The sequence below is a fragment of the Anneissia japonica genome, unplaced genomic scaffold (assembly GCF_011630105.1).
Source record: "Anneissia japonica isolate Jap-2015-1 unplaced genomic scaffold, ASM1163010v1 scaffold724_len3256291_cov202, whole genome shotgun sequence".
Taxonomy (NCBI): Eukaryota; Metazoa; Echinodermata; class Crinoidea; order Comatulida; family Comatulidae; genus Anneissia; species Anneissia japonica.
The window spans coordinates 1,171,390-1,195,083 of NW_022744966.1; the positions used below are offsets into that span (position 1 = coordinate 1,171,390).

The 23,694-nt window shown below is 32.7% G+C and overlaps 1 protein-coding gene across 2 annotated transcripts; it reads right to left on the reverse strand.

Moving 5' to 3' along the window:
- Positions 1 to 907: 907 nt before the first annotated feature.
- On the reverse strand, positions 908 to 23,192 carry LOC117119790 (arrestin domain-containing protein 3-like). Of its 2 annotated transcripts, none has more exons than XM_033264705.1 (9): positions 22,839 to 23,192; positions 20,453 to 20,561; positions 16,068 to 16,146; positions 15,292 to 15,436; positions 13,947 to 14,049; positions 10,428 to 10,684; positions 7,356 to 7,551; positions 4,696 to 4,844; positions 908 to 4,579 (listed from the first exon to the last, which is right to left on the reverse strand). In XM_033264705.1, the coding sequence occupies exons 1-9, from the start codon at positions 22,983 to 22,985 to the stop codon at positions 4,520 to 4,522; spliced, it is 1,245 nt and encodes a 414-aa protein (XP_033120596.1). In that variant the 5' UTR covers positions 22,986 to 23,192; the 3' UTR covers positions 908 to 4,519. The 2 variants fall into 2 exon arrangements, with proteins under 2 accessions (XP_033120596.1, XP_033120595.1); XM_033264704.1 differs by having other exon boundaries at positions 15,292 to 15,439.
- Between the last annotated feature and the right edge of the window lie 502 nt (positions 23,193 to 23,694).

Below are 23,694 nucleotides of genomic sequence, written 5' to 3' on the forward strand. Positions count from 1 at the left end.
ATTACCACTTAAAAATTATACCATATCATCAACCTTTATTTCACAAAATACCTGCTAACATACAATACAACTGCACTGTCTCAATGATGGCTTATTTAAATAAATTGCAATGACCTGTATAACATTTTAAAATAATATATAACATAAATCTATATATATATATATATATATATATATAGAGAGAGAGAGAGAGAGAGAGACTGAGGGGAAAATAAAACATACTTGTCTGCATATAAATTTGATGCTAATCATGCTGCTTAAAGATAATAATAAATAATTGGTTGCACCTTTATCATCACAAAGATTAGAAGATTTCTTGATTTGAAATCTACTGAAATACTTGTGCATGCTTTAATTTCATCTAGGCTTGATTTTTGTAACTCTCTACTTTTTGGAATCTCTGAAGGACTCGTTAAACGTATCCAGCGCACCCAGAACACTGCTGCTAGGATATGCAGATGGGCGCTGAAATATGACCACGCTTCTCCCCTACTTCATAAACTTCACTGGTTGCTGATCAAGCAATGAATTGTTTTTAAATTGTTAGTTCTCACCTACAAAGCGATATGTTCTAGTCATCCATCCTACTTAAATGCCCTGCTTACTAAGTATACCCCATCTCGCCGTCTCCGTTCATCTTCTCGAAATCTCCTTTCTGTTCCCAAATACAGTATTCTACCAAAACATATGGTCAATGCTCATTCTCCTTTGCCTCTTTGGAACCAGCTTCCTATTAATATAACTACTTCTTCTATCTCTGCAACTTTAAATCGCAAATTAAGACCGTATTGTTCTCCGAGGGTATCACACTTGCATAGTGCGCCTTTGATCTTTTTTGGAATTGGCGCCTTATAAATTCCTGATATTATTATTATTATTATACATGGTTTGAGCCTTACATGCACAATGGACTGACCAAGCAGTATTTTATTCAATTAATAATTCAATCAATCAATCAATTAATCAATCAAATTCATCATTGCAGTGCAGTTAGATTTGTTAAATTGAAAAAAATGTCCTATGAAGTTATTAATCAAGTCTTAATTATTATTTCTTATAAATTAACACTGTAACAGAGCAGGAAAACAATCATGACATAAATATATAGATTAACAAATAATACAAACATTTAGTGCAAGAATAAGGTGAATTAAACATAAAGAGAAAGAATATAAATATATTTTTGACTAATAATTAATCTATTGTATATCATACTTACAGAGATTTAATAGAACATTAATACCAGCATAATGTTACATACATATATAGCTATTTACAATTAAGTTAAAGTGAGCATATACCTACAGTACTAGTGTATCCACATGCTGTTATTGCAACAGTAAAATATGGTGATTAAGTTGTGTTACTGACTAAAACACTGTAGCTACAAAGGTTATGGGAATGTCACATTTCAATATATAAATAACTTCCAAATATTTGTATTTATGAATATAATATTCATAATTATGTTATGTTTATTACAGTACTTCTGTCAAATTACAACATGGTGTACTGTAAAGGTAATAGTTTTATATTTAGCAATAATGTTATATTGTCATCACTAGATATCTGCCCACCATATTTCAAATCAATACCATGTTATAAAGCTTGATCACTTTCACAAATCACTGTCATAATCACATTTCACACCATTTCAACATGTCATCTATACAACAATTCATCATGTTACCTCTACGTTTAATCATGTCATATAAAATAAATGCCAAAAATACATTAATAAAGTAATGCTGTATTTAAAAAACCAAAAATATGTGTAACTCAAAATACAAAAACATCAATATAAGCACCAGAGCACATAATAACCATTTCTAACACGTTTTCATTGGTCCCTTAAAAAAATATACCTAACATTACATGAAAGATATAATGAATGAGGTCAACAGTGTATGCATAAGACCTGTATGTTAAATCCATATAATATGGACAATGAAAACAGTATTTAAAAAAATATTAGACAAGCCATAGCACTGTCATGTGATTGTATAGTCCAAACATATTAGGGCAAACATGTGAAAACCATGTAGTAAAAATATGAATAGCAGGAAGACATACTACATATCATAACTGCTGAAAAAGTAAAATATTAAGTGAATGGCTAGAGGGGTAGACGTATCAAACTGGATGACAATCACATTGCTCATTACACATGAATATAAAAACACAAAACCTAAACTTTCAATAAATATATTAGATTTATAATAAAGTATATCATATTAAATAAAGAACAGTATTAAAAACTGTTTACAAAAAGGTTGGTAGTTCCATAACTAACCCCCATGAATTGCACTACACTTGACATCATCTATGTCCACCTCATCATGACACTATCCATGATCATCATGACATCTTCATTAACATCAACCACACATTCACTTTTATATTAATGTTGTCTTAACTTAACATCTACACCAATGCAATCAAATGACATCATCTACAGTACATCAATGATGATCGCATGACAACATATAAATCAAAATTGATCACATGACACACACTGATGTTGAATACATGACAATGTCTATATCAATGTTGATCACTTGTCTAAATCAAATGATAACATCTATAACAAGTCTCCATCAATGTTTCTGACACGACAACACCTATATCGATGTTAGCAGCAACACCAATATTGATCATATGACAAAATTTGTATCAAAGTTCTAGGCTTAAGCAAGCCAAATGTTTAGCAATATTGCCAACTTGTATTAAAAAAAATATATCCATGATAGCTTTAATTAGCCTTTTGGTGAATTTGAATTAAAATATTTAGGCAAATTCAACTTTGACTGGGATTTGGCTAACCACAGCTTAAACCGTGGACATTGAACACATGACAACATCTATATTGATGTCATTTTAACCACCACTGCACACTGCCTCATAATTATATAAAAAAAATACAATTTCCTTGAATAATAAATGTTTAACAGGATTGTTCTTGCACTATTAAACAGTGCTATTAAGTAGCAAGACTTACCATTTTATGCAAAATGTAGTACTATAATCTAATGTTGAGGATATACTATGTTCATAAGTAAAGTTACTAAGAATGTTACAATTAAATTTAAACACTGAACTTGAAACTCTCTTGGTCTGAATGAATCACAGATCCTCCCAATGAGACAAAATTTTATCTATTTCTTTCACATACCTATTAAACATTACAAACACAACTATGTATTATATGTGCAATTAAGTTTCACAAAGAAATATCCCCAAAACATATAAAATATTGAGAAGGAAAGTGTCTAAATTACAAGTAACTTTTTAAAAAATGGTAGTTGCAAAATTCCTTTTAGCACTAATGTGGAAAGCAAAATGTTGATTGAAACATGGAAAATTCTTAATGTACTTACAATAGAAACAAATCACAATTGACATCATGGTTAATTGGTCATAAAAGTTGGTGAATATAAAAAACACAAAGATGGAATCAAGGCAATGAGGATAATAAAGCATTATGAAAACATTGTTCAAGTTACATACTTTCAATTAGATAATATCAATTGAAAGTTTCACCTTATAAAAATATGTTGAACAAAAGTGGGATAACATTTTTCAAAGTATTTTGAAAGTCTGACAATTAGAATGGCTATTAAGATTCCTAAAACATTTCATTGCACATCAAAAGCTTGTAAACCAACTTGACAGAATTCTTAAGTGACAGTGTTGAGATTTTGGATGCTGTATGTTTATAAATTTTAATGCAAACCAAAGATTAACAGGCCGTATCCAAGAGAATGTGTATAAGCTCCCTATTCCTTCTCTGAATTTTCAAACCAGAGAACATAATTTTTCTTTGACTTAATTTCAAGAATGGTAGCCAGTTGAAATAGGCAAAATTAGGTCAAATACAGACTTTCAAATACAGTTTATCCCTCCTATCCCCACCTCATAACACTTCACCCTTCAAATATAATTATTTTATTGCTTCGATTCCAGACTGTCACATTACTAAACCTGCTAATGATAGAGCTGGTTTAATCTAAAACAACAATTGTAATAATGAGCAGTTTTGTTAAAAAAATAACCTTGTGCTAAATGCTGATTGCTATCAATCATTGCAGCAATTAATGTACTGTATGTGAAAATCTGAAATGGGATGTGAATGTTTTGAAGGCAGCTTTACTTCTGCATATTGAGAATATTCAAAATCAAATCAAAATCAATTTTACAAATTCAATGATTGAAGTGTCATGACATGGTTATTGTTTGGTATGGTGATACCAAGCAAACCAATAAGAACGATATAAATTAAATAATTAGGACCCGCTCTCTGAATCAATCAGCTATCTATCAACTTAATACACATTAATGGAATAGTATAGAAGGCACTCACTATTATGCGTTCCCATCTACTAACAGGTTGCTTACCTCTTGTGTAAATGGTCAATGTTACCAATCACTTACAGAAAAAACAAATCCCCCCAAACGCTTGCTTATAAAATCTCCACACCCTGTCTGGAAAATCTTGCCACCACTACTAGATGTTGAAGCATCATGATCGCTGATTTGAATGTGTATTACTTTCTGTCACCTGCGAGGAACCTGTGTCATTCTGCAAAATAAAATTAAAACTCAACAATCTTCACAAACTTATATTCAGATAGTAACAGTATTCAAATGTTGATGAACAATAAACATAAGTCTCAGAACTAAAATACTTAAACATACCACTGAATAACAAGGAGGGGGACGGCGATATTCGTAATTCCAGACATAAGAGTACATAGGTGTGTAAAATGTCATTCCTAGTGTATCACCTGGCTCGTCATCACGGATGTCTACTGAACCAAATACACACTCAGCATAACTTGGAGGTGCTATATAAAACCACAAAGCAAATATTATGTCATTATATTATAGGGAAATAACAAATTTCAAATGATGATGAAAATGATGACAAAAAAATAATATAGCATATTATTTATAGAAATAAGGTGCAACACACTAAGAATATTATACAGTAATGAAGCAAAAAACAGAGAAATACAAGTAAAGTACCATTGTAAAGATCATTGAATCAGAATTATTTTGAAACAGCGCCACCAACTTCTCACAACTCACTGGGAAACTTCCAGTGGCCTAGCCTGAACAGCTGGCTAGTTACAAATAGAGCACCGCAGAGCGCATTGCGCCACTAGACCTTTGCTATAGCAGCAGTAGACAACACATTCGATCATGCTAATTACTGTATATTTAAACATGTAAAAAGCATTTAAAGACTTAAGACTTGTTTTCAATATAAACATTTCGTTCTTTTTTCATTTTAAAATATTCGTGTTCATTAGTAATTTAGTTTTATCCCTTAATTATTCCATGATGGTAACTAAGTAGAGTGAAATGCTAGGCCTCTAGAAGTCCCCCAGTAGTGGTTGCCAGTTTATCGGAAATTTTTCATTTCAAAATAGCTGGCAGGCGGTGTCCAAACCAAGGGGCCTGGAATAAAATTTCTGGTGGGTTCATGGAATGAGATTTTGTAGATTAGGAAGGCACAAAATTGCACTTTTAGAACAAAATATTAAAGAATGGCAATCACAATAACTTTGTTTGGATTTGGGCAATAGTGACATGCCATTGGACAAAGGTGGGAAGGAGGTTGCAATTTTCCTCCTGAACATAGTCACCTTTTCCTGGTAAGGCAAACTTTCCCGGCATGCTTTTTTCATGGATAAACAAACACCACTGCTTTGCCACATGGATGCCTTGCCCAAGCCAGGGCTACAAGAGCTGCATTGTTAGCATTGTATAATACTTAAATAAGGTACCTCTGAAAATGAATTATTCTTAGTTAGTTATTTTTTTCTTATTTTAATTTATTTCTTCCGAAAGTGTACTTTCTATCACATATAATTTCACTGTCTTAGCTAGGCCTAGTCTTATGCCTCATCGTCCCCCGCTACACAGTACATCAGCACCCCTTCCCCATACAGTACAGACGTTTTCTAGGTAACAACGTGATTGCACCTTCCTTCCCAGGTGTTCATGTAACATTGACATAATTGTTAGCTAACCAGTTGTGTGTATTTCTTTGTGAAAATGAGTACCGCGGCGTACTCATTTTCACAAAGCATTCATCCCCTCTTGGAAAGAGGGATTCGAAATAATTGTCTCCATATCTTCGCTAATTAAATTAATCACCGTAATTTAGCTTACACTTATGAATTTAGGGAGCACTTAAAATGTGAAATAATCATTTCACTACCCAACAAACTCCGAACTTTATTCATTCATTAGGCCTACATAATAGTTTCATATTGCTGTACTATATACTCCAACATCACTGGCACATGGTAACAACCAACTGAATGCAGACCATTTCCGGTCACACATTACTCTCCACAACACAGCAACCCCTAGTTCCGTCACCTCTGGGTCTAGAATTAGATAACACCCTTTCTGCAGACAGTATTGTTAACAGTATTGTAACAAAAGTCAACGACGCCAAGTTAAAATGTTTATATAGGTAAGCAAAGGTTAAGAAAATGATTTGTTCTGCCCTCATGCTTTGCAAATTGTATATTTGATTATTCTGTATCATCGTGGTATTGTGGAATTTCATAAGCGGAAAAAGCTACAGATAGCGCAAAATAAAACTATTAATTCATTTTAAATAAAGGTCTTAGATACCACATTAATGCCCTCAATATTCAATTACTGTAAAGCCCTTTATTTTCGTTGCTGTTATTTAGCGATTTTGCAATTCAAAATATTTCGCGGCCTTTTATTTGTGCGATTTTACAATTTTTAATCATTTTTTAAACATGATGCAGAAACCTACAATTGTGTTTTTTAGCCTATATTTTAGCTAGAGTTTCTGATTTTGGTGGGTTTCCCCTGATTTTCCAAGCAATCACCTATCACTCTGATTTTTAGGCTAGGCCTTGCTACCATAGGCAGGCCTACTGCAGCTAGTCCAGGGCAGTAAGTTGTTGACCCTAACACCCTCCTTTGTCATCGTAAACATGTGCCCTCAATCCGACGACACTTGCGTTGGTAGTTCATTATTCTGGTTAGGTTTATAACATTAATATAGTGATTATTATACCATAAATGGAAGAAAAGATCAAACTATTAATAAATAAATACAACAAACTTGATTTTATTAAGAAATATATACTTTATCGCTTGCTTTGTAAAACGTGCGCAATCAGATTTTTTTTACAGTAATAAATGGTTGATGGTGATGTCACCAGGGGCAAAGACCATTCGTAAAATCAACTATTCGTAAAATGGATGTTTTAATACTGTAATCATTAAAATATATCATTTTCATTTAAACTAATTACATTGACATAGATTTAAAATAATTGCAAGAAAATGATACAACTTACCTTCTTGAGCACAGACATTACGGAATGTGGCAGGATTGAATCCCATTCCATTTGATTCCGTAGCCATACTAAAGTTGAAGCTATCTACAGCCAATGGATCAATCGGTGAGTATGGTGGCGCTCTTAATGGCACGGTGCCAATAACTATAGGAAGGTTTATGTACAAGTTGGTCGCACCAGTTATATCTAGACAAATCTGCATTAAATCCCAAAAGTAGTGATTTAGGAATATAATAAAATTAATAAATTTATTCTTATATAGCGCAAAATGCAAGAAACCTCTAAGCGCTTTACAATGAAAGGAAAACCCGGATCAAAATAAAAGAAAAATGATTACAACAGTGAGGGAAATCAGGTTAACATTATGAATGAATATTTATTTATTTATTTTAATATATTTTATTTTTTAATTTATTTATTTTTTATTTATTTATTATTTTATTTTTCCTTCCAATTACCTTCTCATTCCATTTGGTTACTTTCCAATTTATTATTGATTTCTTATACATTCAACTATTTCACAGTTTAAATTTTTCCTTATGTGTTTGGCTTGTCATGTCTATCCTTTCCTCACAGCCCTTGCCTGTATTTCCCAATCCCCATTTCCTTTCCTTTTCTTATGTTCACATAACTTTCCTTCATTTTTCAATTCTGATGTTACCTTATTTTTACCTTTCCTTTTCCTTTCTTATTTTCCTTATCATTTCTTTCCTTTTCCATTTTTGTGTTTCCTTATCTTTTCTTTCCTTTTCCTTTATTTTGTTTCCTTATCATTTCTTTCCTTTTCCTTCTTATGTTTCCTTATCTTTCTTTTCTTTTTCCTTTCTTATATTTCCATATCAATTCTTTAATGGATCCTTATCATTTCTTTCCTTTTCCTTCTTATGTTTCCTTATCATTTTTTTCTTTTTCCTTTCTTATATTTCCGTATTTCTTATGTTTCCTTATCATTTCTTTCGTTTTACTCTCTTATGTTTCCTTATCCTTTCTTTCCTTTTCTTTCTTATGTTTCCTTATCTTTTCTTTCCTTTTTCTTTCTTGTCGTAACACTGGCAAAGGTCAGCACTTCAAAAGGTCATAGCATTCCAATTGACAAAGGAAGTATAATAAGCTTTCGATTTTTGTGACGACGCGATGCTAGAACGGAATCGCTCATGTGTGACCGTCCTACCTGGCGTCCTACGTTCTCTGTATACGTAGATTTGGCCAAATTGCGTTCCAGAATCTACTCGCAAGGTGACCTAAAGTTCTCGCATACGCAGATGACTTTTACTGATGTCATTATGTTCTACGTGCTACTGTCGTCGTGCAATTGAAAGCTTCCTAATATGCCAGTCACACTACAACAAGGTATTTATAGGAAATATGGTTTAATGTGTGTTAGCTATCTACAAAATATTTAAGCAGTATTAAATAATGGTTGAATTCAACAGCTATGTTTTTTATTGTTTTCTTCAATATTATCGCTCATTAAGTTAATCAATGAATCATAAAATCAATCATTCACTCCACTGATTCATTAATTTAATTATTCATTCATTCACTTAGTGAATTATTCATTTATTAGAATTTTGTACGGAATACGCTTCACATAAATAAAAGTTTTTTTTGGCTAAACATATGCCCGTAAAATTGAGTGGACGGACGACTACGATGTGACAGAAGGGATTCAGAGGATGATCTAAGGGATCTCTTAGGTGCGTATGGATGGATGAGATCGATTATTAAGTTTGGTGCCATGCTGTGAAGGGCTTTGTATGTCATAAGTAGGATTTTGTATGAAATTCTTTGTCTAATCGGAAGCCAGTGAAGGTTTTCAAGGACAGGAGTAATATGGTGTCGAATTGGAACACGTGAAACCAAACGAGCTGCCATGTTTTGTACACTCTGGATTTTCTTTATTTCGATGGAAGACCATAAAGAAGTGAATTGCAGAATTTATCTAACCTAGAAGAGACAATCGCATGTACAAGAATTTCAGTAGACTTGGTATTAAGGTATTTGCGGATGCTTCCAATCTTCCTAATGGATTGAAGACCAGCTTTGCATACGTTGTCTACGTGGTTAGTCATATCTAGTGCCGAGTCCATGAGTAGAATATATATCGAAATTTTAGATCAGACATCAATCAATCTAAATCAAGTTACTGTATCTATATGTCTTCTTATTGCTAATGATATCTATGAAAATTACTAATTAGAAAATGGTAGAAGAAACTGAATAAATAGTTAATCTTGGGAAATTGTGCAAGTATATTTTGCTATTTTCTACAATATTTGTCTTGTTTCAGTTTATGGTATGGTCATCCATTTTAGTTAAGCCTTCTCTCTCAGCTTAAATGTTTTGTACTGTATGTTTCTTAGCAAAAAGAATAAGAAGAAGAACCTTTTAATCAAAATTGGGAGTGTGTGTGTATGTGTGTGTGCGCGCGTGTTTTGGGGTTTTTTTTCTGTTTCTAACTTTTCTTTAAATAAGAATAGACCGAATGTTATCCACTTTTTGATTTTTTCTTCGTCTAAATGAGAATAGAAATGAATGGATTGTGTGCTGATGAATTTATAAATTATTCTTGATGTAATGTCATAAAGAGTCAATTATTAATTTAGATCAAAAGCATCATATATGTTACTATTACAATGTTATTTTCAGTCATCATATCAAAAGTAAATATCTCTGCCCGCCCTTTCCAAATAGTTGGAGGGCAAAAAATATTTGTAAGGCCTATTATTACTAAATTTAACCTTAATTTCTTCATTAATATAATAGTATTATCCTATATTAGTATTATATAACACTACAATTTTCCTTGTTTTATCCTGACAAAGAGTTACAGAAATCTACAAGCACATGGATATTAAAAGTGTTATTAAAAATTATAAAAGATAAATATTAAAGCATTGTGGTAGATGACATTTTTATTACCCAATAACAAAAGAATAAATAAATAAGGTGTCCACATAAGGTTGTTTTGTTGAAATCATTATTATGAAGGTCAAAGTTCATTCAGCTTTGTTGTACAAGGTACTTAAAAAATGTATTTAGATGCAAGTCAACAGTGGTTTCCATACTTACACTTAGAAAATATTCCAGTTTGATAATGCTACAATTGGTCAATGTTGGCGTTATTGCTGGAATCTTTAACAATTTATTACTCCAACTATCTGAAGAACGCCCTCTAATGGCCTTGCCTTGTATGCAGGCAACAGCACTGCGTACAGACCTCGACTTTCCATCAGCGTAGAACATGGTTCTTTGGTACAGAGTTGCCTTGGGTTTCATTCGTCTTGCTGAACCATTTTCATATTCACCTGATATTGCTATTGATTCACCTGTAAAATAAATCATAAAAATTCACATTGAATTTATTATTATATAATTTGTTTATCATTTTTCTCCTCCAATCCCATCAATCAACTTGATTGGATGTCACTAGAAATTTGAATAATGAAAACTGTTTCAATAAAATGCACTAGAGAACAAATCAAGCACTTTGATCAAACATTTTAATCTGTGTTTAAAACCATCTAACAAAAAGCAATTGTATATCAAAAATATTCATAAATTTAGGGAAGGCTGGGCAAAGCTTTACAGTATTAATATTACACTAGATTTGAACTCGTCACTGAGGACAAGTTAGGTGATCCGCTTGTTTATTTATTTAAAAATACCGTAGCTAGAATTGTCAAACTGTGCAGTTCAATATCAAGTCTGCCGCCCTCTCTCAGGTCATCAAAGAATTAAAGAAAGAAAGAGGTGGGTGAGAAGTCAGAAAAACATTAATTTTTACCATAGTGACATCATCAAAGTCAAAAATAAATGACACATTCCCCTACACCTACAAAACAAAACAGGGGTTTCAGCAAGGACTGTACATTATTGCCATTACCACTAATAATGCACATCGCATGAATGGTGCGGTCGGTTAAGCATGTGTTCTAAAGAATATAAGGTCTTGGGTTCAAATTTTTTCATTTTTTTTTTATTCATGGATTTTATTATTCAATATAAATTTCAATATGAAAAATTCAAGCAAAAAAGTTTAAATTAAGATCATAAAAGCTACAAAATTACCATAAAAAAAATAAATGAGTAAGTGAATAAATAAATAACGGGGTAACAGAAGGCTGTATAATGTATTGTAGACGAATCTAAATTGCACATTATTTACATTGCCCTGGTGGGAGTCATTAAAACAGTACATTAAAAAGAGAAAAAACACGATTACAGGTAAAAACGAGTAAAAAGAAATGTAAACTAAATTGATCACGTCAAAATTAAATCAAATTGAAACATGGATATATCAAAACAGTAGACAGTACATTAAATCAAATTACAGGACAGAAACTCAAATGATCACATCAACACCAAGTCTTATTCCGATATCCCTCAACCAGAGTGGAAATAAAAATTGATTGGATCATTATTGATCAAAATTTACAAATGTATAAATAATGAACATAGTAGTTACTTGTTCAAAAGTTTAACAAAGTAAGGTATCGGGCTTCTTCGGAACCGTTCTGTTTTCGAGCATAAAATAGAGTGATCCTTTGAGTGCCTATAGATATTTAATTTTTTTTTCTTTCCAATTTTAAGAAGGCGAGTCAAATGGTTGAGCGGTTAGCTGGGGCGCCGCAAGCTACAGCCATAATATCGGCGCTGGTTCGAACGGCACACTCGGTTCTGGTGGTAGAACAAGTCTTCTCGGATAAGGACTATAAACCGTAGGTCCAGTGTATACAATGGCTCGTGTGCACTATATAGAACCCAGTACATCCTTCAAGACGAGTAGGGGGATACAGTACCCCGGTATACTGGAACAGACAGCCCCTATGGTGGATGACGAGAGTTGCTGGTACCGGGTTACCGGGTAGCACAGACACGAAGGGGCCCTTAGGGGTGAAGAAAGTCATCGATCGAGTTTCCTAGTCCACTTATCAAGCGCCCTGAGCATCTTATATTCGATGGATACACTATTATTATTATTAAGTTATTTTTGTTCAATTTTATGTATCTTAATTTTTAATTCCAAATAATGTTTTTTTTGTACAAATAAACATTCTATTTATTAAAAAGTCCTATCTTATTAGCTCCTCGAAAAACCAAATATAATATCTTGCGTCTGTACCGTATTTAAGCATGGAGGAACGTGCAGACCATGTGAGCGGTCGCTATTGTTTTGTATTCAGATGGCAATATGACGACATCACAAAGTCCAATCAGCCACAATGATCTATAAAATCATATCTACAACTTATGTGCTTTCAGAATATGTAATAAAAATTGTGGGGGGGGGGGAGGTTACCTTTCATCCTAAAGAGATATAACTGATTTAAATAGGCATGATTTTGAGCATTTAAAAATTTTAATGCACGCGTACGCGCATGTTATGATGTGCACACGGAGAATTAAGGTAGATGACATTCATCATTGACCTGAAGTTTTATGCCCATTGAATATGATTAGAAATGTCAATTGGTTATGATGATATGGGTTCATTAAAGTCTTGAGAAAAGAATGATGAGGGAGGGTCAGAAAAAACATTTATTTTGATCATGATGACATCATCAAAATGTAAAAAAGTCACATTTATGAAAGAGAATTGTCTCAGTTTAACATACTCAAAGTTGGAAGACGATCGATTAAAGATAAGTGAGATACGCTCAAATGAGTATTTTAACAAATGATGTCATAGATAAAAATTCAGTTTTTTAAATTTTAGATGGCAATGTGATGACGTCACAATGTCCGATCAGTCATTATGATCTATAAAATCTATAAAAATGCTTTAAGAATAAGTAATAAAAATTGGGGGTCACCTTCATCCTAAGGAGCTATAACTGATTGAAAATAGGCATGACTTTAGCAAATTTTTAGTGTTTGTCGACCAAAACGTGTACAAGGATTCAAATCTTTGATGCACGCGTACGGCATTGCTATTGGACCTAAGATGACTGAAAAAGAATGGAAATTTGTGAATACAGTGTCAGAAACCCAAAACATGTAAACAAACTAAATTTCCAGCTTCCGTACGCGCTCAGCGTGTAAAAATGCGCGTGCAGTGCGGAAAATTTGAAAAATTTTGAAATGCTCAAAATGGACTGAAACATGCTCTAATTTAGTCAAAAAGTAATTTTGAGCATTTTAAAATTTTGACGCATGCGTGTAAAATTGAGTTACATGACATTCAACTTTGACCTGAAGTTTATGCTCACTAAATATGATTTCGAAATGGCAATTGGTTAGGATGATATATATTATTTTATTCATTCTGGCAAAACAATTAACAATATAAAACATTACAAATACAAAAAATCAGAAAATCACAAACAAAGATAATCAGTATATGATCGATAATGTAAAAATGCAAAATTGTGCGTAGATGACGTCACGCATGACTTGTCACATTGAAAAGCTTATTGTGACTATTCCAGGCCAAGCCAAATGTTCCTTAAAACTGCCATGTGTGTAGCTTGCGGCAATTTTGAGATATCATACGAACAAGAAATGGGGAGAAATGTAGAATAAATAAAAAAAGTCATTTTATTGGCAAGCCCTAAAGCCCTATCAAGAGTATCAATTGAATATGTTTACCTGGACAATAACCCTTTCGATCTGTCTTCACTGACATGCTAATTTGCCCAGCTGCACAAAGTCCGCAACAAACTGTTTTTTCCTTGGTCCCTAAAAGTGGAGTCTGCAATAAAAAAAGGTCACAAATTAGGGTGATTCTACTAATTAACAACATTATGTCATCACATCACTTACAGGATTCTTCAACATTTAGTGCCACAGAAAAAGTCTCTCTTATTATTACTATTATTATTAAACATTGATATACTGTTTTTGATCATGGTGTAGTTAGTCAAGATAATAAAAATGACAGAAATTCAAATGAAACAATAATTAAACTACATTACAGTAAATATTTACTCACTGAAGTACTACTGTAATAGATACACTAAACTGGATTCCAATGATATAAGCCTGTCTTCGTGTTTATAATAAGCTTATCATTTGTTAACATCGTATGACACTTGTCACTGGCACCACTCCTCTGATATATACATTGAAGCCACGGCCTTAAATATTTACGATTTTGCTAATCTATTTATTTTGTGACCTTTTATATTTGCAAGCAAGGAAATTAATTTCACGATCAGATAATTTTCCTTGCCTATGTGTAAGTTTTCTATCTATTAATATAATCAACTCCAGGCTGAGTATAATATTCCTAGCCCATTTTAATATGGCTTACCATTTACTTGAAAGTGTTATTGGTAGTCATTAACATGACATTACAATCGATTTTAATATTGATATTCTTTATTTCTTAATTTAATTTATTTTGGTTAAAAAAAGACTGAATGGGCATTGTTGTGAATCTGAGTGTCTTATTTGTTGGAGGATGATGACTAGTAGGAATAATAATGATGGCAAGTGTGGTTTATGGGTTAAAGGATTAGGACCTAGTAACTGTACTGTCTATTAGATAACATTTTCATGTAAATCAAGTATTCAGTGTAAATTGTTTGATTGATTGAGTATTAATTATGTAAGTGACCATCTACTATTACACTTGCCAGTCTAATCTATGATAAACACACATCTTTTTATTGTCATCTTGCATTCTTCCAAGTTTGAAATTAGCCAGACTTTTGCAAAACCACCACCACCACCACCACCGTCATCAGCACCACCACCACCGTCATCAGCACCACCATGTCCACTTTCCCCATGCTAACCTCTCCCCAATAGTGTCCTGGAAGTTTCACTCCTTGGAAGGTTAATTATAAAATATTTTAATCTGACTTAAAATTTGGTCAATATTGCAGTAGGACATCTAGGCACTGAGGACTAAGTGTTTCAACAACTCAAAGAAAGATTATATATATATATATATATATATATATATATACAAATAGAAAACTATACATACAAGCAACAGTGGAGTGTTAATATCAATGTGGTCTATTACTGTAAAGGCAAGTTTGGTACGACTGTTGAATCCCCACTGTTTATCCACTTCTGCTTTTAACCAGTAACGAATCCTGCCATATTTCCCTTCAAAAGATGTTGCAACCCTTCTGGATGAAAGAAACAAACTTATTTTTTGTCAATTAACAATAAAATTTGATTCAATAAAAGTATTCTTGTTGAAAAAGTAGCCTGGAAACTGTAAAGTACTGAAGCAAAATAGTACTCCAGTCCATGGTGTGAAGCTTAGTGTGACCCTGTGTGGGATATTATTATTATTATTATTATTGGAGTATGTGTTTTACAGATCATAATGCTTATAGTATGCTTAATTTACCTTTTATTTTAATTTTTGTTTTTTAAATTATATCTTCTCTAGCCTGGGTGACCTAATCAGTACAAAAAGCACTGTTATCCTCAAGGGCCCAGCAACACGATAAAAAATCCCAAATAACAAATCAAAAAGTATGTAGACAATCAATAAAAACTATAAAAATTCGAAGTTTTAAATGTAAGAATGATATATTCATAATAAAAATACCAATAATAATAATTGTAATAAAAATAATTGTATAATAATAATAATAGTAATAATAATAATAATAATAATAACAATAATAATAATAATAATAATAATAATAATAATAATAATAAGCCTATCTTATTAAATTTTGCAGGTTTTTTTTTCAAAACATATATGCAAAGACAGTATGTTTATAGCATAGTTTAAATACTTACCCATATGGTAACTGAAAACTGAAGATAAACTCATGCCTACCAACTCCTAATACAGGGTTACTACCAGACTCATTCTCATCTAAAATAAGTAAATAAAAATGAAATGTGTTACTGTAAATAAACTAAAACAAAATAGTATCATGATGGAGTACATGTAATACATCCACCACTACCACATTGAAACAACAAAGAACAATTACAATTGGCTATAAAATAAATGCTCGCCTCTCATGCTATAAGGATGCTAATTATATAGTAAATAATACTCAGGGATTGCAGCCCAAAATCCTTAGCAATCTGCTAGCATACATATTTTGCCCATTCAGTCAATCTACATGAGGAGTATTGTGTAAAATAATATGGTGGTTAATGGGAATGTTCAGTCCTTTAGCAGTATAAATTGATTCTTGCATGCTTATATTTTGTGTTTCATATGAACTTGCTTCAGTATCTTTGTATTAATTGTATTTTTGACAATACAGTACTGAATACCATCATACTATATTTGATAATGTGTATATATTATACAATAACTTCCTGAAAACAAATTAGAAAATGATCATTTCACTGACATTAAATACAGGTCTCCCTCCAATGAAAGATCCCTCCAATGAGAGACCACCTCCAATTAAAGACTACTTTCTTGTGGTCCCGAATGAATGCCATGTTTTATCATTACAGTAGCTGTTCCCTCCAATTAAAGACTCCCTCTAATTAGAGACCAAATACCAAGGTTTTGGTGGACCCAACTGAAAATTTTCCTTCAAATTAAAGACCACTTCAAAATAAATACTACTGTAATTGTAATGCATTTTTTAAAAATAATAAATGTTTTTCTACATCAGTACATAATAATACCATGCATTTATGCTCTACTACCATGATATTTTGTGTATACTTGCTCCATTTTAAATGTACAGAAGTGCTCTATTCTGTTGATCATTAATCCTACTTCCATTACATTTCCGCAATCCCCTGCTAGAAGCTTTCTAGTTTTTATAATCTTTTAATTCATACAATCCACATATATCTTAATCATAGTCTTTAACCATACTAGTGATTCTCTATCTCCACTGCAGATAAAAGTACATGGCACTTCTATCCCATATCCTATGCCTCTATTTACTGGCTTCCTAGTTATTACAGCTCTATTTCCGTTTGAAAATCGCTTAGAAAGAAGCTGACATATTTATTTGTTTTGGAATGTGTCCTAGAACTACTTCTGCTTCTTTGAATTTACATCTTGCCTATGCCTAGCTTGTTTACAAAACTCCTCACAACTTTAACTGCACTAGCATCTTCAATTGCCTATGCCTACTGTAGCTTGTTTACAAAACTCCTCACAACTGTAACTGCACTAGCATCTTCAATGCTGCCTGGGTCCCTCTTCTTAGTAACAATTCCTCACTTTCTACAGGAATCCATGAAGTCATATCCTTGTACACATGGTATCCTCTCACAAAAGTTTCAATAATTAATAAGCTATACATGTGCGTTGATTCTTAACCTTATTTAAAGGCATATAGAATTTTATTATATTTTGTTATTCCAAAATTACACCAAAGCGAAAACATATTAGTTTAATCATTACTTTTTGATTAATGAATTTTTATTTCATTACTTTAACGAATGCTATTTGTTAAAAAAACAAAACAAAACAAAACAAAAACAAAAACAAAAGTCTTTAATGGAGTTGGTAACATAATTGTAGACCTAGAGATTAAAACTTACGAACATAGTACATCTAAAAAGAGCACGGAGACTGAAAATGAACACATAATCTGAAGAAGAGCAACGACGTGAATGGTATGTAAATTTCAAATCATACAGTGTTGGAAGTGGAAAAAGAATTAAAAAAAAAAATACTGAGAAATTGAGAAGATACCTAATAAAAAAAAACTGAAAAATTTTGAAGATATCTAATAAGCGTATAATACTGCATTAATTGGCAGGTAAAAAGTTTCCAGGCCCATATATCCAGTAGTTGGATCACCAAACCAAATTTGATAAGCTTCACATTTCCAAGACAGTCGAGAATGTACTGAATATATATTTGTGATTTTCTGTGATTTAAAAATAAAATCTTAAATTTTTACATTTTAACCAGTAGGCCTAGATTACTCAGTCGTGATTCAGAAAAACGCAATTTATTCAATTTTGAAATTTTGGCTTAGGGGCACCCTGTGAATGTAATCTATCATGGAACGTGATCATATACTCCAAACAATTTTTCGAAATATGAAATTATTATGAGAGTTATGCTGTACTATCTATTAAACATTTGAAGAATCGACTTCCTTATGTTGTGGTCATATTAGACTGTAATATTTTTAAACAAGACCATTCAATAAGCAACATAAAACAAAATTCCTACATCAGTGCATGCATAAAACGTATAATTTCCTAAAATTTGGATATAGAGCGGACTTCCTTATGATTTAGGTCTTAGGAAATATAAATGTATATGGGTCTGAACTTTATAGGGGACAAAATGTTCTTCCTTATGTTGTGGTCATATTAGAATTTAATATCATTAAAGACCATTCAACAAACAACATATATCAAACATATATCAAACTTTTAGGTTAAACTTCCGAGCATGCATATAACGTAATTTTTTTGATATATGATATTTTCATGACAGTTGAGAATGTACTGACTATATAACTTGTAGATAATTACTGTTGTCCGATTGTGCATTGAAAATGTGACGACGAACTTGGGATACGGCCTCGGTTGACACTCATATCAAAGGGCCTGTTAATTAAACTTTGCACAGGAGCCGTCTTCACCTGCTATGATGCCTCCTTCTCCTCCTCCTTATCATCATCACATCATCATCATCATCATAATCATCACCATCTTCATTATTACTTGTTCATGCTAAAATGGGGGAAAATCTATTAATTCAGTGTGTATTCATTCATCAATAAAAGTCTCGTAATGCATGCAAGTGCATTTCTTAGCATATAGAAAAACACAAAATTTTCCGAAGCTTGGAGAACCCCAAGACTACCGCAAACCACCCCCCACCCCACGTCTAAAACAGTCTTACAGCGACGGAACGTTCTCTTCCCATGACCCCGATTATGTGCGATAGTCAGGGTAAAACTTGGTTTCCATATAATCGCTCACCCTATCCCCAGATATCCACAGATATCAGGAAAGTTGAACCTGGTTCAACTTTTCCTATTGCGGTGCAGAAGCAGACGAAGCAGGGTGCTTTGCTAGTACCCTTATTTTGCTTTGTTTTACCTTACTGTAATCCTTGGCAGGCCTGGCTGTATGCCTAGCCGATACGCAGTGCGGGCCGCAGTGTGGCAAAGGAAAGTTTTGTTTTTCTGTGCATGTGCAGATTGTGCCAATCTGGCTCATTAGCATAACAATACCACACATAAGGCTAATTCAAGTTAGACAGCTTAAACCAGCAAGCTTCCTATCCTGGTAACAGTTGTAAGTCCTTGGTTTAGGAGACATTTTTTTATTAATCTAAAGTTAATGAACCCTTAAAACAGTTGTTCATTTGACTTTAATTTGAATAATTTATGTTTGAGAAATTTTTAAAATGTTTTATTAAGAATTCAACAGCAGCTTACAGTAACTGTATTCACTCTAAAACAGTTGGAATAATACAATTAATCCTATATTTAATGTGTTGATCTCAAAAGTATGTGGACCAAGTATAAAAGATCTTTTTTATTTTATTTTGTGACTTATTTACTAGTTTAATCATGTAGTCTATAATAGACTGTTGATAAAGCACCACCTTGTATTTAAGCATAGGCCTTTGACCAATTTAAGTTGATTTATTTATAACACTAACTGGTGATAATGTTTGTATGGTTTGTGGTAAAATTATCCTATCCAAAACCTTTTTAAAAAATAAAAATACTTTGAATAAGAGAAAAACTTCAGACTTGATAAAAAACAAAACAAATGGATAGCGTATCAAATAAGTGGTAAAACAGAGAGTTACAGGGATATTATTTATGTACAAATTAATACCATTAGGCCGACCAGCCCTCCTTAAATTAATGTTAGAATACCGCACTTTCGGCGGTAAAGAACAATTAAAACCTCATAAAAAAGGCAACTAATCCGTTTACCTATAATTGAATCCAAGGACACCAGTGTTAAACACTCAGTACTTACCCTTGATAATGTGTTAATCCAATTAACATAGTGAGATAACGTAACGTTAGTTTAAGGAGGGCTGGTCAGCCTAATGCAAATTCAAATACAAGATTTCGCTAAATGTATTAACAACTTTTAATAACAATCTGAAAGCATGCATTGTAATACTCTTTGTAAATTCCTGATATTTTAAAAGGGTACTTGTAATATCTCAAACTTTTTACCAGCCTCACTAAAGAAAATACCATTACCTTTGCCAAATAAGACCTTTTTCTGGGAGAAATATTCTTCTTCAGCATCATAAAATTTGGTGTAGGATCCTGTCTGATGGCCACCACCACGAGATTCACTCCAGTGTACCTGACGAGATAAGCAAATAATAGTTTGGGTTTTTTTCCATTACACTAATACACATTAGCCACAAGGATGTACAGGATTATATTGCTAAACATTCCCATCCCTCAATATTCAAAAGTAGAGCATTAAGTTTAGAAGCAAGATGCATCTGCTGTATTTAGGGAGTGCAGGTGTGAAACATCACATACAAAGTTTAATACTACTATGTATGACAATGTACCACTCTGTCTATATGAGACACAACTCTAGTCAAATAATCATATAATTGTTGGTGTATAGCATGTTCAATGAACTTAGTTACTAGAGGTAGGATGGATATAGGTCTGTAATTGTTTGAATCGGCTTTGTCACCCTCTTTTTAAATAGGAGTGACCCTTGCTTGTTTCCATTTAAGTAGAAAAGTTGAAGTAAATAGTGACAGATTAAATTTGCCATTAAATTGCTCTTGAGAGACAGTTTAAATCATTTAAGTGGAAGTTACTTACTTACTAAGAATATAATCTGACACATCAATAAAGGTAGTTTTTGTTGAATGGTTTTTCCTAAAGACAGATTGGGATTCATTCAAAATATTAACTCTAGTTAAATAATCATATAATTGTTGGTGTACAGCACATTCAATGATCTTTGTTACTAGAGGTAGGATGGATATAGGTCTGTAATTGTTTGAATCGGCTTTTTCACCCTCTTTGTAAATAGGAATGACCCTTGCTTGTTTCCATTCAACAAGTGGAAAAGTTGAAGTAAATAATGACAGATTAAATTTGCCATTAAATGGTTCTTAAGAGACAGTTTAAATCATTTAAGTGAAAGTTACTTACTTACTATACATAAAATATCTCTTTCGAGATCCAGGCTGCCATACGTAATGTACAGCAGAGGGCGTATAGTATCTAGTCAGATCTTGGATTGCTCTATAGGCATGCGCAGACTAGTATTGTTTGAATTGCTATGGGGACTCTCAGTTGCTACTGGATAGAATAAACCAATGAAAGCCTTCATGGTCTAGTTGGGAAGACGTTCACCGTGTAAGCGAAAGGTCCCAGGTTCGATTCCCAGTGAAGGCTGAGATTCTTTTGTCATTCTCAAAAAAATCCAATTCTTCTACTGTTACATTTATATTTAATAATTATCAATTGCATTACGAGGCTTGTTGTTTCTAGGTTTATACTATATGCCTATAAAATCATATATATCTTGCAGATTGTGCCAATCTGGCTCATTAGCATAACAATACCACACATAAGGCTAATTCAAGTTAGACAGCTTAAACCAGCAAGCTTCCTATCCTGGTAACAGTTGTAAGTGATAATAATAATGATAACTATTATAATATTAATGATATGATAATGATGATAGTTATTATTTTTGTTATGATTGTTATAATGAAGATAATGGTAATTGTAGTTATAATGTTACATAATGGTGATAATAATAATAATAATAATAATAATAATTATAATTACAAATAATAAATAATAAAATAATAATGGAAATTTTGCTGTAATGATGGTAATAATAACAAAAGGTTTTGTAGAATAATTATAATTGTTATTACTGTACTTAAATGGTGATTGTGATTACCTTGTTTTTTGCTTTTAATGACTGTTCTTGCATTTATTCTGTTTTTTTTAATTTATTTATTCTTTATTTATTTTTTTTTTTGCTTGCTTTTTGCTTGATGTTGTGATGTGTTGTCTATTATATTTTATCTTACATTTTAATGATGTTTTTTTTTAATACTGGATGGGAGTGGTTCTCAAACAATTGTTATAGTAAATTAAGTTTACTTTAGAGACCAGGCCCTCCCATCAAGATTATTCTATTGTGCAATAAAAAGAATAAGAATAAGTGTTATATTATTATAAATTGAATATTCCCTATTAATCATTTTTTCCCAATTGCTATTATGGAAAATTATTATTATTATTATTATTATTATTATTATTATTATTATTTAAATATTTGTAGGGCCAAGGCTAGGCCTATCCTGGCTTAGGGCCTAGCTAGCCTAGGCCCTATTAGCACTAGGCCCTAGTATTAGTAGGGGCTTATTATGCCTAGGTAGCTTAGGCCTAGGCCCTCCCGGACCGCCCGGCCTACTACTTACTCCTAGCCATATTATTTATTAAAGCATTACATTTTATGCTAGGCTAGGCCTATAGTAACTCGTGGCAGTAATGGTCCTACACGGACTTGTAGTAAAGAAGATGAATAACTACCATGCCGGCCTAGGCCTAGCTTAGGCCAGTTATTAACGTTCCTGCACTAACTATTTACCTTAGCTAGGCCGCGCATACAAATACGGATTCCCCGCATTTTGAGGTCACCCCTCAAATCCACCACAACATGGCCTGACACAAACTCGCCAGCCGAGTATACGGATTTATTGTGATCAAGTGAAATGTGGAAGTCTCTAATCTTCATCCTCACAGATCCTTAAAACGTATTTCACGTAAAACACAAATTCATCATGCATCTCTCCAAAAATGAGGCACGCAAGGAACCGTCAAATACATTCTTCTAATGTTGACAACCTCAAACATACAATTTACACTTAAATGTACCATAGAGGTATTATAGTGTACTGCGTACTCTCTCAGCAGCGCAGCTAGCGATGACGTGACCTCCGGAAATAAAGATACAAAATAAAATTGTTCTCTCCAAGCATAACAACGATGCATTTCGGGATACCGTGATGAGAGACATTAGATGGAAACAATATAAATTAGCAAATAAGCATATAAGTCAAATTGAATTAAAAAAACATATAAAAACGTTATTGACATAAGCAGATTGAAAATGCAGAGAGTAGGATAAAATCATAAAAGGACGTTGGATGCCAATATGAAATTTAAAATATTTTTAATTCTTACAAATTTGGGCAATTCCATACTTGAATTATAAAATTGACGATATTTATAAATGGTAAAATCCATTGGAACACGAAAGTTCGATAAATAATTTTAAAATGCAGGTATTCAGTTAAGATAGAAGCCTAATGGAAACTAACAGATGAAGATTTACATGGGCGGGGGTGCGAAAATTGTAAATGCGAAACTACAAGGATCAGAGTGGCGTGTAAGAAGGGGCAGAAGGCCCGGAGCCAGGCGCTGGGGACCAGGGGCCGCGATGA